The 13,703-nt window shown below is 42.1% G+C and overlaps 1 protein-coding gene across 3 annotated transcripts in view; it reads left to right on the top strand.

Moving 5' to 3' along the window:
* The window catches only part of CCDC13 (coiled-coil domain containing 13), a 33,366-nt gene that overhangs the window by 3,748 nt on the left and 15,915 nt on the right, over window positions 1-13,703 (top strand). For all 3 annotated transcript variants that reach the window (XM_074157075.1, XM_074157074.1, XM_074157073.1), the window contains exons 3-8: window positions 2,099-2,247; window positions 4,591-4,733; window positions 7,717-7,806; window positions 8,117-8,233; window positions 9,472-9,576; window positions 12,383-12,547. In XM_074157075.1, the coding sequence (XP_074013176.1) occupies window positions 2,099-2,247; window positions 4,591-4,733; window positions 7,717-7,806; window positions 8,117-8,233; window positions 9,472-9,576; window positions 12,383-12,547 (769 nt within the window). The remainder of the gene's footprint in view (window positions 1-2,098; window positions 2,248-4,590; window positions 4,734-7,716; window positions 7,807-8,116; window positions 8,234-9,471; window positions 9,577-12,382; window positions 12,548-13,703) is intronic.

Raw genomic sequence — 13,703 nt, 5'->3', positions numbered from 1 at the left:
TGGGAGTTCGCTTTCCTTCCTCCCATCCTACTCCCAAATTTTGTTTAGGCCAGTGTTTAGCTGACATTTCTGTCTTTCTGTTTTGTTTTGTGGTGGTTTTTTTTTTCTGTAATTTTATCCTCCCCGCTCTGTTTGGTGTATTTAAGATTAAGCAATTCTCCCCAGCACATGGAGAAGCTGTAACAGAGTTGGGAAAGACACTTACCTGAATTTCAGTCGTAGGCCTTGCTTCACAAGCTTTCCCGGCTCGGTTTCCTTGAACTAGGGTGAAAAGGTTGCCTTTCTGCAGCCTGTTTCTTTTGGCTGACTTTCTGTAGCTGAGCCACTTGGGTGGAACGTGCTACCTCCTTGGTAACATGCGGAGTCATGATGGGATGGGATGGGGAAGTTTCTCAGGGGTCACTCCAGATCAAGGGATTTCTGTCCATCCTTCTCTAAGTGCTTTTTGTCAAGACTTGGAAGCCAGCTCTGAGGAAGACATCACTGATCAGGTGCGTTAAGAGCTTAGAACCATTTTTTCATGTTAATTCCCTAACTGTTAAAAATCTTTTAGTCCATGTGTATCTAATTAAATCTGCACAGTTTTGTTGTTCACTTCCATGAGTGGTACATGCGGGAATAACTTAGTTTTGCCTTTTCTCTACTCAGATTGCTGGTTTCTTTCTTCTCCTTTGTAAAGAGCTGCCTTTGATCTCCCTCTGATTTGCAGCTTTGAAACAGAAGTGCATTGCTTAATTATGGATTTTGAGTCATGTGATAAATTCACTGTGTTTTTTATGGCAGTGCTCTAAGGGGTCATTTATTCTGACACGTACATATGGAGCATGTATTTAAAAGCTCCAAAGTCCAGTTGGAGCAAAAAGCTTGCTAAAGCTTTTGAACAGAAAAGATTTAGGTGACTGTTGAGATTGCCGACTTGTCTGGCTGTGGGTATCTCTATAGCCACAGGTATATTCTGTAACAACTGAGCGTTACCCAAATCTCTGTGATCATCCAAGCTACCTACTTCTGTTGTAATCTGGAGCAATCAGTCTATAGGCCAAAGGGGTGGGATGCTATTCCAGATTAAAGTCATCAAAAATGTAGACATTCAGGGTCACGCTGTAGATAATAAGTAAAGTTAGTAATTCTTGGCGTTGGTTCATATATCCGTGCATGGGTGGCAAGTGCTTTCTGAGATGTTCTGGATTCCCTGACTGGGCTCCAGAATTCTCCCAGGAACTATTTGTCGTGGCTGCTGGCCTCACGCGGAGGGCTCGGATAATCCTGGGGCATCTCAAATAGGTGCCTGAGTGCCCACAATTGAATTGAGCCCCCGAGGCCTTAGCTTCTAGATTTTACACTCAGAGGAACCATCATGGAAGGACAGCAAAGAGATTAAAGTTATTAATTCTCTGGATATCTTAGAGAGATGAAACCCATAAATGTTACTAAATGTACTCAAGAATAGGAGAAGCAAGGCTATTTCCTCCCATTCAGAAGGCTTTTTGATATGCTTTGTTTCTAAATGGATTCCAAAAAGCAACATTAACAATACAAACTGATGCCAGTCTGTCCTGGTGGGGTTCCAAGAAAATCAGATGAGGACACAGGAAATTGGTCTTTTGTGAATTGCTAGGAAGTGTTCAATTTTAAAGAAAGAACCTCAATAGCAGCTTTTGTCATTGATGCTCTGTTGGCTTCGGTAAGTACAGAAAATAAAGCCTGAATGTCACGGGTGCTGAATGGTGAGCTTGCCTGGTTTCCTCTGAGGAACCGGATAAGTAGGACTGAGTGAGATGAGACTATTCAGTAACCTCAAGAGCACTGAAAAGATATCTGTTCTGTGATGGTTTGCCCCAGACAACACGGGGAAGTGCAGAATTTTTGAAGAAGAAATAAGTTAACTGAATTGATCAGATCATCAGCTTGTGTTCTGATCGGAGATTTAGGGTATTCTGCTTAATTCAGTAAACTCACTCCTGGTAAGCTCAGCTCATCTAGCATACAGTCGTTTCATTATTTTATTTCTGGAAGCATCTATTTGAAGCACATTACAGTGACATTTGCCACATGCTACAGTGACATTTGCCATTATGGCTTTTTTTTTTTTTCACAGATTGCTTAAGATTGAGAACGAGCAGCTCCGGGATCAGCTTCGAGAGGTCCGAGATGAGAACTGCAGACTATACAAACTGGTGACGGAGAAAGATTTTGAAATAAAGCAACTCCAGAAAAAAATACAGGAGGACAGATTGGCTTTATCAGGTAAATACAGTAACTTTGTGTTCTCACTATGTTAATACCAGTGTTTGCTTGATGCTGATGAAAATAGAGGTAGCATAACAGATTCATCGTGAACCCCTGGCAGTGAAATATTCACGTGACATCGCTTTACCTGCTTTATGCTAAAAGGGAGTATTTCGGTCGTGTTGTTATTGCCTCCATTTCCACTTCTGTAATAAGCTTCTGCTGGGAAGAATCAAAATTCAGCTCTCAGCTGAGAAACTTGTTCTCTATTGAGCTTGCAGTAATTTGCAATAGCACTAGAACCACTTGGCTCTGAACTTTGAAAATACTTATACGCCTGGGTATAGATTTAGTCAACGCCTAGAATTACTACCTAAACTCGCAAGGGCCTAAGCTGACACTGCTTTGCATTTACAGAGATTTCGAAAACATCGATGTCTCTCCTGTGTAAGGAGACGGGTCAGACCTAAGGTGCAAACTATTGTTATTGATAATTATATGTCCCTTAATGTAAGTATAGTGCTCTTTGGGGGTACACAGTGATCTCCATTTCCTCACAGATCTTCTGCAAACTTGCTATTGTTGGCACAAAAAATGATGACTCATAGGAATCATATTTTAGAAAACTTTCTGTTAGTTTCAAAGAGCAGTGTTGCAGCTTTCTCTGCAGATGTAGCGTTAAATTCCTTATTTAGGCTGCTTTTGTTTGAATGCCTGAATAAAGCACATGCAGGATGCTGGCTGAATGCAAAGTCCAGCTCCTAAAGTTGCTTGGGTGTACTTTGAAAATTGAAAATTCTGCAGGTTGCACCTTCTCCACTGGGTGCCACTGTTGTTCAGGACAGCAGTGACGACCAGGCAAGTAGAGAAGAGGGGAAAACAGTAATAAGCAGAGCTAAGTAACACTTAAATTACACCTTCAGTCTTAAAAACTATCTGTAGCTTCTACGCAGGAGAAATTATAAGCTATTACTTGGTCAGGACCAGGAGGCAGATGTGCTGTTGCAGCTTCTTTGTCTGACACACATGCCTCTGTCTTCCCTATCTGTGTGGTGGCAAGAGACCTCGCCCACATTGCATGGGAATTAAAAGCTTTGATTAAATGTGTGCTGTGCATCTGAAGACCATCACATGGAAGCACCAGCCTGGCTTTTGGTTGGTTTAGTATTTACTGTGATCCTTAGCAGCCGTTATTTATTATGAAAACTAAGGAAAAAATAGCTTCTAGGTGAGAGAGGAAACACACATCAGATAGAGAAGAACGAACAGTGGAAACGCTTTTAAAATAATGAATTTGTTATTTTCTCTACAATTTTTTGTAATTAGTGACATGAGATCATATTCTGTTCTCACCTAGATTCCACATACACCGTTTAATATCTCTAGGGGTTTTATGGGACTCATAGTTCATTTAAGAGTGATCTATCATCCTTGCATCTCACCCCGGTTCTTGAATATAATTTTTGCAGGTGTCAGTAGAAAAGTCATTACTTCAGAGCACTGAAGGAGGATGAAAGAGTTAAAAAAAATGACAACAGCCAAGATCAGTCTTCATATATCCACCAAGGATTTGTTATTGCAGGCTCATATTTGCTGCTGAGCTAGAGGTTTCTGTAAACATTGTATGCAATCATATTGATTTTGCACTTGTGCAAGAACTTTTCCTCACCTATGTGATGTTAACGAGAGCCAAGTGCCACACAAGCCAATCTTGGCTATTGCTGTATTTGTGACACTAATCAAACCCTGTCTGATGAGGAGGTGAATGAAGTATCTGTTTAAAAGAGCAATTAAGAGAGTAATAGAGTAAGGCTCCATGTATAATCTCAAGGGACATATAAATAGGCACAATGAAATTTCTTGGACGTTATCCAGGACGCAACTGTAATAGTGTCCCTGACCTTTTAGGACAGATGTCTAGAAAAGTTCACACCTCTGTTTCAGCAACTCCTCCAGTAGTAAACAACCAGTGCAAACTAGAGTGTTGTCTTTTTCTGTAATACGCCTCAAAAACCTGTTCATACCTGTCCCTCGCAGCGGTGAGTGGAAAACACCTTTACCCTTTCTATGTAGTGATGTTGCTGTGACCGCTGTTGTGGCCTTCTGACACGTGGCTGTTGCTAAAGTGCGAAATGTGGCTTTGCTGGCCACAACGTGATGCTGGCTCAAAGGACCAAGCAATCCAGCTGGAATCACTGACGCCTCTTTTCCCTCGCTTGTTCATTTAAGTGCCTGGCACAGCTCTGAGAGAAATGGATTAGACAATAAAAGTACATTGTGCACTGGACAGAGAACAAAAGCCTCGTCTATTCTGAATCTTGCCTGTAAGATATGTCCTTTGCTTTTTTGTGTACTTTTCAGGGGCGTCTGGTTTAGCTGGAGATGTTGCAGCTACTAAAATAGTTGAATTGGCCAAAAAGAATCGTGAGATAACTGCCGAGACTGAGAGTGAAAAAGCCAAAGTGAAGCAACTGAATAACAGAGTCAGAGAACTGGAGAAAGAAGTGAGGCATTTTTTTTCTTGTTCTCTTTTTGTGTGCTAAAACATAGAAATCCAGCTTTTGGGATAGAGGAGCTGTAGAAACTGGGCTTAATTCATGTTCCCGTTTTGAATTTGCTCTTGCATCTCTGCTTGCTTTGAGTTCTGGTAATTTCTGCCCATGCTGGGAGAGTGGGATGTATGCCCTCAGCTTTTTCCGCCTTTGCAGAAAGGAGGAGTCAGGAAAGGATATCTGTAAGCTATAATGAGAGAATTATTTATGAAATACCAATTAGGAATGTTCACTTGTATTTGAAGCACAGAGGCCTTTCTAGCAGTACGGCAATGATATTTTTCTGATTATTTTTTTGCGTGCGTGAGGAGAAGCAAATTTCATACCATTATGTCTTGCATTCCCACCTCGTTAATACCAGCCATGAATTAGTACTCTATTCTTCTGCGCTTTATTCAGCCACATAATAACAGCTCTTTTCTGCCATAAGTACTTTCAGAACTGAGACAGTTACAAACTACGTGACTTAAGACAGCAAATATTCACTCAAGTCAGATTTATTTTTGAGGTTTAGTATGACTTTTTCGTATGTGCTAACCTTTCACAGGAATAATTTTACTCAGGTGGCTGCTGAAATGAAAATTAGATGCCCTGATGTCAATGTTTACTTTGTTCATTGGATACTACTGCACCCCTTTACACAATACTGGTAAAATTTTTGGGTAATTTTTAATGTTTTGTTTCCTTAGAAGACATCATTTAAATGGATTAATAATGTTTATCATGCTATCTGAAAAATGCATTTTAATCTATCTTTCACAATCACTTATTATCACGAATCATGCATGTGTCTGAATTTTACTTCAGTTACCTGAAAGATCAAGAAATGGTAGATTAAATGTTTGAGAACTGCATAAATCCAGAGCGATCTGATCAGAAGAGTCTTGTCAAACAGTTGGCAGGCTGGCTAAGAAATATCAGGTGTAGCTGGGGACCTACAAAATCACACGAGTAGGGGAGCAAGCTGTGAATGATTTCCAGAAAAATCAACTTGGTTATAATGTTGGCAGAATTGTAATGACCATTATTCAAACAGAAACTTAAAATATTGTCAGACCTTGACCCAAAAGAAAGGGTCGCAGACATTTCGGGAAAGGAAATCAAACTCAAAGCAAACAGAAATTTTCAAAGAACAATAATTGCTGGACAAAGCAGAGATGGACACTTTAGATATGAACTAATCTGTCCTCAAACACCATCAAAATTAAAACCAAACGCAGCAACCTGTCTCATTCAACATAAAGTTGAACCACAATGTGAATCCCACTGAAACCATGCCCTGGTCAATGGTCTGTATTTTCTCACAATCTCCTTTGGGGTGGCTCTTCTCTAAACTACCGGTCACTGGCTGAGTTTGTGGATTGTATTTGTTCAATAGAACTACCGGAAGATGTAAAAGATGAGTAAAATTAAAGCAACGTTTGGCATTGGGAGGTATCTATGAAAAATGTTGAGTGATGAAAGAGGAGAACTGTCACAGACAGGAACCTGCAGTGACTCACGTCTCTTTAGTAACTCTTAAGCTAAGCTGGATCACTGTCAAGACTCGCTCATCTTTTGCCATTGATTGTAGAAAGAACCAAGGCAACTAAAATGTAATTCAGTTGCCCACGCGTAAGCATGGAAGTACAATCTGAGGTGCCACTTGACCGCTGAGACATCCCTGGGGGGCTGTTAGATGTGACAGGACTGGGAGTCCTGGTGCAGCAGTGGGCAACAAAAGCGAGTCCACAGTCAACGTAGGTGTCTACTGTAGAGTGAGCTGAAGACTAGACTTATATTATATTGACTAGAATTCATTCCTTATAGAGACACCCCCACTGAAAACAGGGAAAATATTAACTAGTGAGTTGAGTCTCACCCTGTGCGTCCACTTGTAGACGGCTTAAACCCTGCTAAATGAGTTGTGGTGGTGGTACCTTACAAATGCCTCACAATATGTGCTTTCACCACTGGAAAACGCTGTTATTTTACATAATCGTTAGCTCTTTGCTTGTATGAAAACTGAAAAATATGTAAATCATAAGTGTTTTGACATGACTATGCTCCCACAAATGGAAGGTGTGGCCATTGCGCAATCAGTTTTGCAAAGGTGATGCGTGTAAACAAAGACTGCAAATGAATGTTTGCAGAAAATTTCTGTAGAATTTGACCTCGGAGCTGCCCACCCTGGCTTTTATTTGGCCAAATAAATCCAGATTTTCTGCCCACCTCAAAGAATTAAGTCTCAGCCCTTTAAAGCAGCGCTTGCCAGCCTTTCCAGCTCTAAATTCACAGCGCTCCAGTCAGTAAGAAATCTTTGCAACCTCAACATAGGACAAGATTCAGAGGAGGGGCTCTGTGCCTGCCTTCCCAAACTGTGACAAGCAATATGAGACATTTTCTTCACAGGTTGAGAAATGCTACCTTAGAGCAGGAAGGAAAAAGAGCCTTAACATCCTTACTAAATAGTCATATCTCCTTTTAAATTCATCTAGTAAATAGAACTATGTGCTTTTAATAAAATATCCTATGATTTTCCTGAAGAGTGGGTAAACTGGCATCTGAAATCCAGAGACAGCATCCTGATCTGTATCCTACTGTACTGTATTTGTATTTATATATATAAACATTTATTTTATGAACCTACGGTGGTAACATCTCACAGACGTCTCAAGAAGATAACTGATGCCATCTCAGCAAGTCAGAGACATTTTCACTGAAGTTTTTCCACAGTAAAATAACACATCTCTTTGGAAAGCATTTCAGGAAAAATTGTGTGCTTTCCTACTGATTGTATTTAAAAAGAAGGGGAAATGAAGTTGGGTTTTTTTTTTCTAGAGTTAATAAATATTCAGGTTCATCAGAATTACTGTTGTACTTTTTTCTAATTAATCTTTCATGAAGGTATGCTCTTCATTATCTACTCTATAATAACAATCCATTTTTTTTCCAGCTACAGGCAGCTGTGGAAAAAATACATTCTCTTGGTGGTGGTGATGTAGGAATCAAACAATCAGCTCTGAAGATGATCCAAGGAAACTTGGTACGAATTACAGTTGGAGAGAGGAAATCAAAAGCTGATACTTAGTTCTCTCCTATTGTGTATTTCAAGTTAAACAGAAGACGTTAAACAGTCTTAAATTAAATTTCTTCCCTTATGACAGGGATGTATCCCTGTCACTAGTTTTGTGACCAGATTGCTCTGTTTGTACCTTCTGTATGATCCCAAAAATTAGGGAAGACATTTGAGTGGGTCTGGGAAAAAAAGATTCTGTGATCCTGATGGATCTGTGGATCTTAATCACTTTTCCCTAAGGATTCTGTACTTATCAAGTACGTTCTTCTCTTCAAAGGCTGAAAGTCCAGAGGTGAAAGCATTGCAAGAAAAATTAACTGCAGCCAACTTTAAAGTGATGGAGTATCGTAACCAACTCCAATCTGCAAAGCAGGAACTGAAGATGACCCAAAAGGTACTGTTGCAGGGCACGGTCTGTGGCTGGGATCCTGTGCAAGAGGTGTGTTCTTGTGAAATCAGGGGGAGGCTTCTTTTCTTTTGAGCTTTGATTAGCCTCCCTGAAGAATTCCAGTGAACTGTGAGGAGGTAAGAAAAGACAAGGGTGTAGAGGTTGTGTTGGAAAGATACACACATCGACATACAGGTTTCTTTCTCTGCCAGCACAGCTGGGTGACTGTATTCACTATTTCTATTGCTACGATGGGCACAGATTCTTTAAGGTTTGAAAGTCCTAGCTCAGCAAAATAGATTTGTGATTGACTTGAAGCATACGTTCTGTCCCATTCCTCCTTTCCAAAACATTTAATTATGTATTTACTTTTAATGTAGGCTTCAGTCCCATGGAAGTCGATGGGATTAAAGACCACGCTTGAACTAAAGCGCATATTTAAACAGTTTGTTGGAGTGACATCCAGAGTAACCTTTTCCTCTTTGATTCGTGATGGATTTTAATGCGTTACTATGTGCTCTGTTTCCTTTGGTTTCATTACTTTGCGTAAGAGACCTGCAATGCAGATCAGAGTAGAGAATATGGTCCTAAAAATAGAACTCTGCTGACCTTTTTATAAATAATTTAAATGCTCCTCATACTAACTTTAGCTCTCGTTAATGTGGCTGTGTTGGAATTGTGCAAGAGAGATTGGCTCGATTCCTGATTGCAAGGGTGTGTATTAAGACAATACGTCTGCTCTGTTCCTATTTAGTTCTGGTGAAGTATTCATCATATCAAAAATAATTGCATATATTGAAAACTGTTAGTAATGCTTAGTAAACCTTGGTGATGAATTTGAAATCCTCTGTTTACAGAAGCAGCACAGTTTGACACCCAGCTATACAGCTAGACTTGACACTCTCCGTAGACAGGCAGCAAAACACAGATTCACATTTTTAAAAAAGGAAAGAGTACTACTCAAACATCAAAATACTGAATTACACACCTCACAAAGTGAAATTATTCATGTTAGCCAAATCCTCTCCTAAGCACCAACACTCTGTATTGTGATAATGATCTGAAAGAGCTTACATCACACAGGGTACTGGATATCAGTGGATATCACATACAAGTGATAAAGGCCACTGTATATAGATAGTGTTTTGTGTTTACTGCTAGAGAGCGAGCAGCTTTTCCTCCCCTTTCCCCAACACATGTATTTCAGCCCAGCCTTATTCTTGACGTTAATCCCTTTTTCTTAGCTTTTAGCAAATGAAGTTGGTGAAGATGTAAATATTCAAAGTCTCTTGACCAATTCTGGCAGCTGGCGTGGACGAGCCCAGCAAATTCTTGTTCTCCAGAGCAAGGTGAGTTAAGGCCCTGCATAGTGCCATGAGAGCTGGGTGCTGGGTTGCTCTTTCCAAGTATAGACGTTACCTCAGTTTAAGGTAAAGATACTGTTAGTTCTTCCGTAAGTAATTCTTAACATCCATACCTGCTTAGAAGGTGTGTCCCAGTACAAAAAATGTTTACTGGAAATACATAGAATCACAGAATCTTCATGGTTGGAAGGGACCTTTGAGATCATCGAGTCCAACCACAAAAAAAAACAAACCAAAACAAAAAAAACAAAACCACAAAAAAACCCCACCACACCCACCCACAAACAGACACAAACCAACAATCTCGGGCACTAGAGCATGCCCTGAAGTGCCACGTCTACAAGTTTCTTAAATACCTCCAAGGATGGCGATTCCACCACCTCCCTGGGCAGGCTGTTCCAGTGCCTGACCACTCTCTCAGTAAAGTAATTCCTCCTAATATCTAATCTAAACCTCCCCTGCCGCAACTTTACACCATTTCCTCTGGTCCTGTCATTATTCCCTTGGGAGAAGAGGCCAACACCCACCTCTCTACACCCTCCTTTCAGGTAGTTGTAGAGGGCAATGAGGTCTCCTCTCAGCCTCCTCCAAACTCAACATGCCCAGTTCCCTCAGCCTCTCCTCATATGACTTGTTCTCTAGACCCCTCACCAGCTTGGTGGCTCTCCTCTGGACACGCTCCAGCACTTCATTGTCCTTCTTGTAGTGAGGGCCCCAGAACTGAACACAGCATTCAAGGTGAGGCCTCACCAGTGCCCAGTACAGAGGCACCATCGCTGCCCTACTCCTGCTGGCCACGCTATTCCTGATACAGGCCAGGATGCCATTGGCCTTCTTGGCCACCTGGGCACACTGCTGGCTCATGTTAAGCCGGTTGTCCACCGACATCCCTGAGTCCTTTTCTGCTGGGCAGCTTTCCAGCCACTCTTCCCCAAGCCTGTAGCGTTGCCTGGGGTTGGCAAGACGTGGCCAGTCTTTTTCTGTGTTGGGGAAAGCAACTGTTAAAATAAAACACTTTATGGTAACTTTTGTAATAGTTTTTGGTATAGAATCATAGAATGGTTAGAGTTGGAAGGGACCTTAAAGATCATCGAGTTCCAACCCTGTGCTGTGGGCAGGGACACCTCCCACCAGACCAGGTTGCTCAAAGCCCCATCCAGCCTGGCCTTAAACACCTCCAGGAATGGGGCAGCCACAGCTTCTCGGGGCAATGTATGTTTGTGTTTGTATGTGTGTGTGTGTGCTCACAAGCACGTATGGTGGTGGGGTGCTAAATTTTAAATATGTGTTGATGTATGCGGGGTCTTTCAGAGTTCTGCAAACTATATTAATTAGTCTATTGCAAACACGCACGTTTCAGTATTTAAGCTAGGACTCTTTCGCGTCTGCGTCGAAGGAGAGAGTTCAGTGACCTTGGAGAGCTGTGGCAGCCTAATTAAAACCCCAGGATGTTTTGAAGGTGCCTCTCTCCAGTGAGTACAGAAGGAGCCCTGTCAGTGTCTGTGCTCTCACTTAGACACTTTTGTTCAGTGCCTAAAGTCAGACGGGAAGAATTGAGGCCAGATAAAATTTTCAAGTTGTTCCCCCAGGAACTTCAGTAAAATCTTTAACTCTTGAATCTTTTGAAGGGCACAGTCTAGCTGAAATGTCAGCTTGGAACAGGGAGACAGTTTTGTCTGCATCTTAAATAAAAATTTCTCTCAGGTGTTTTGATACATATTCTTCCTATTTTTCTACAGTTTAGTTATATGCCAACAAACTGTGATTTTTGCACTCTGACTGAAATTGAAATTGTTGACCTCTACTTTCTCTTGAGCAAATTACATTTTTCTTCCGTTAGACCCCCTGGCTGGGATTCATCTGAAGTCTGTATGTACTGTACTCTACTGTAATCTATAAATATTTTTCTGAGCCAATCTCCTCAGGTTCCTTCTGTACTCATCATAGAATGATTTGGATTGGAAGGGACCTTAAAGATCATCTAGTTCCAACCCTCTTGCCATGGGCAGGGACACCTCCCACTAGAGCAGGTTGCTCAAAGCCCCATCCAACCTGGACTTGAACACCTTCAGTGTTCAGGTGCTTCAGGGATTGGGCACCCACAGCTTCTCTGAGCAACCTGTTCCAGTGTCTCACCACCCTCAGAGTAACAAAATTCTTCCTAATATCTAATCTAAATCTCCCCTCTTTCAGTTTAAAACCGTTTCCCCTTGTCTTATCCCTGCACTCCCTGATCAAGAGTCCCTCCCCTTCTCTCCCGTAGCCCGCTTTAGGGACTGGAAGGGGATATAAGGTCTCCCTGGAGCCTTCTCTCCTCCAGGCTGAACAACCCCAACTCTCTCAGCCTGTCCGTACAGTAGAGGATGGTGATTCTGCTAAAAACAAAGATGTTTAAATGTATATGGGTGAGTGGGTATCTGCCCTTTTAGAGGAAATCTGAGGTATTCTGTTGCCCACGTGTGTTTTGTGGCATTCAAGATGTTTCGGAGTTTCTGCCTGACCTCCACATGGGGCTCCAATAAGGCACAGATCTCCCATGTGTCCTGAGTCTCCTGTAGGTCTGATGTCATATCTTCTCCCTGCGCAGATGCTCTTGACATCTGCCTGTTTGTAAGCAGCTAACAAATTGAAATTTGAAAGAACAGACACTGCTCTGTGTTAGTTAACCATGATAGTGTCAAGAAGTAATACAGTGCTGCACTCTGAGCTCCCTTTGGTTATGTCCCCTGCGATGCTGGACTACTGTACTCCTTGTAAAGGCTCTGGATGAGTTGTCGTTATTGTCCCCTAGGTTCGAGAGCTGGAGAATCAGTTGGGTCAAAACAAGACCAGAACATCACTGAGTGAGATTGATGAAGAATTGCTCGCACTTACTGATCCAAGGAAGTTGTCAGCCCAAGAGAAGAACTTGTTGAAGATTCGTAGCTTGGAAAAAGAAAAGAAAGACACCTTGGAGGTAAAAACCTGTGAGCTGAGAGAGACCTGTTTGGGTATATAGTGTGTAATAACTTGCCTTACCTTCAGGGTGTACGTTACACCCTATGAGTAGACCATTTCATAAGCCCACCAGATCTGCTGGAGGAAGTCCTGCCACACTTCACAGACTGAGCAAAAGGCTTCCAGGCTTCTTGTCTCTATTGCCCTCTTGCATGGCCAGGCCATGCCTCTGCAGTACAAGATTTGATCTTCCCTTCTGCTTCATAATTCATGTGTCAAATGTATCCATTCGACCTGAATTGTGTCCTGAAATGTCAGCTGTGCCTCGTGGGTGATGTTGGAAAGAGGGAGGGAGGTCGTGGGTTGCAACACAGGTGGTACTGGCTTTATACTAAGGGAATAGGTAGGAAGAAGCCCTGCTACAGCTGCATCCAAACTCTGTAGCATCCACCTCACCCTGTGGCCAGATGTGCATTCTTCATGCAATGCTAAATACAAGCATCCCCCTCACACCTCATATGTCTGTATGGCTACGGGCTTCTGCATTTGAACAGAATAAAGCTGAGAATTACGCCAGACACCCTTCTAAGAGGCATTTTGAAAATGGGTCTCCATCTATCACATGTAGTTGCTGCAAAAAGGAACAGGCATCTGATGTTTAGAGGTTGAGAGACTATAGCTAGTGAAACCGAGAGGTGGAGAGGACATGTAGGCCTGTGTCTGCAAGAAACGTGGAGGGTGGAGGTCAGCTCTAAATATTGAGGCTAGCAAAGCACGTCTCCCTGTGCTCCTTTCCTATATGTGCTTCTGTAAAGGCCACCTGGCACCATCCCAGAGCTTGATTAGCGGCTGCTTCTCTCACCACAATTTAACCGTGCAACAGAATGAGCAGTGGGGTGATGCACACCTTCCACTCTTGGCCGTGAGACTGAAAGAGAAGATTTATAGCTACAGGCACACAGCACAGGGAAGGCTTTCCTCAGTAACTCTCATCTGCATGGTTCCACTTCTGCCTTTGTATTTCAGGCTCCATTCACAAGAAATTCCACTACTACTTAACTTATCGCTCTCTACAACTACCTGAAAGGAGGTTGTAGAGAGGTGAAGGTCGGTCTCTTCTCCCAAGTAACAGGCGATAGAACAAGAGGAAATGGCCTCAAGTTGTGCCAGGGGAG

Source organism: Numenius arquata, chromosome 12 (genome assembly GCF_964106895.1).
Source record: "Numenius arquata chromosome 12, bNumArq3.hap1.1, whole genome shotgun sequence".
Classification (NCBI taxonomy): domain Eukaryota; kingdom Metazoa; phylum Chordata; class Aves; order Charadriiformes; family Scolopacidae; genus Numenius; species Numenius arquata.
The sequence above is the reverse complement of the archived record's forward strand: the minus strand, read 5'-3'. Positions and strand labels throughout refer to the sequence as shown.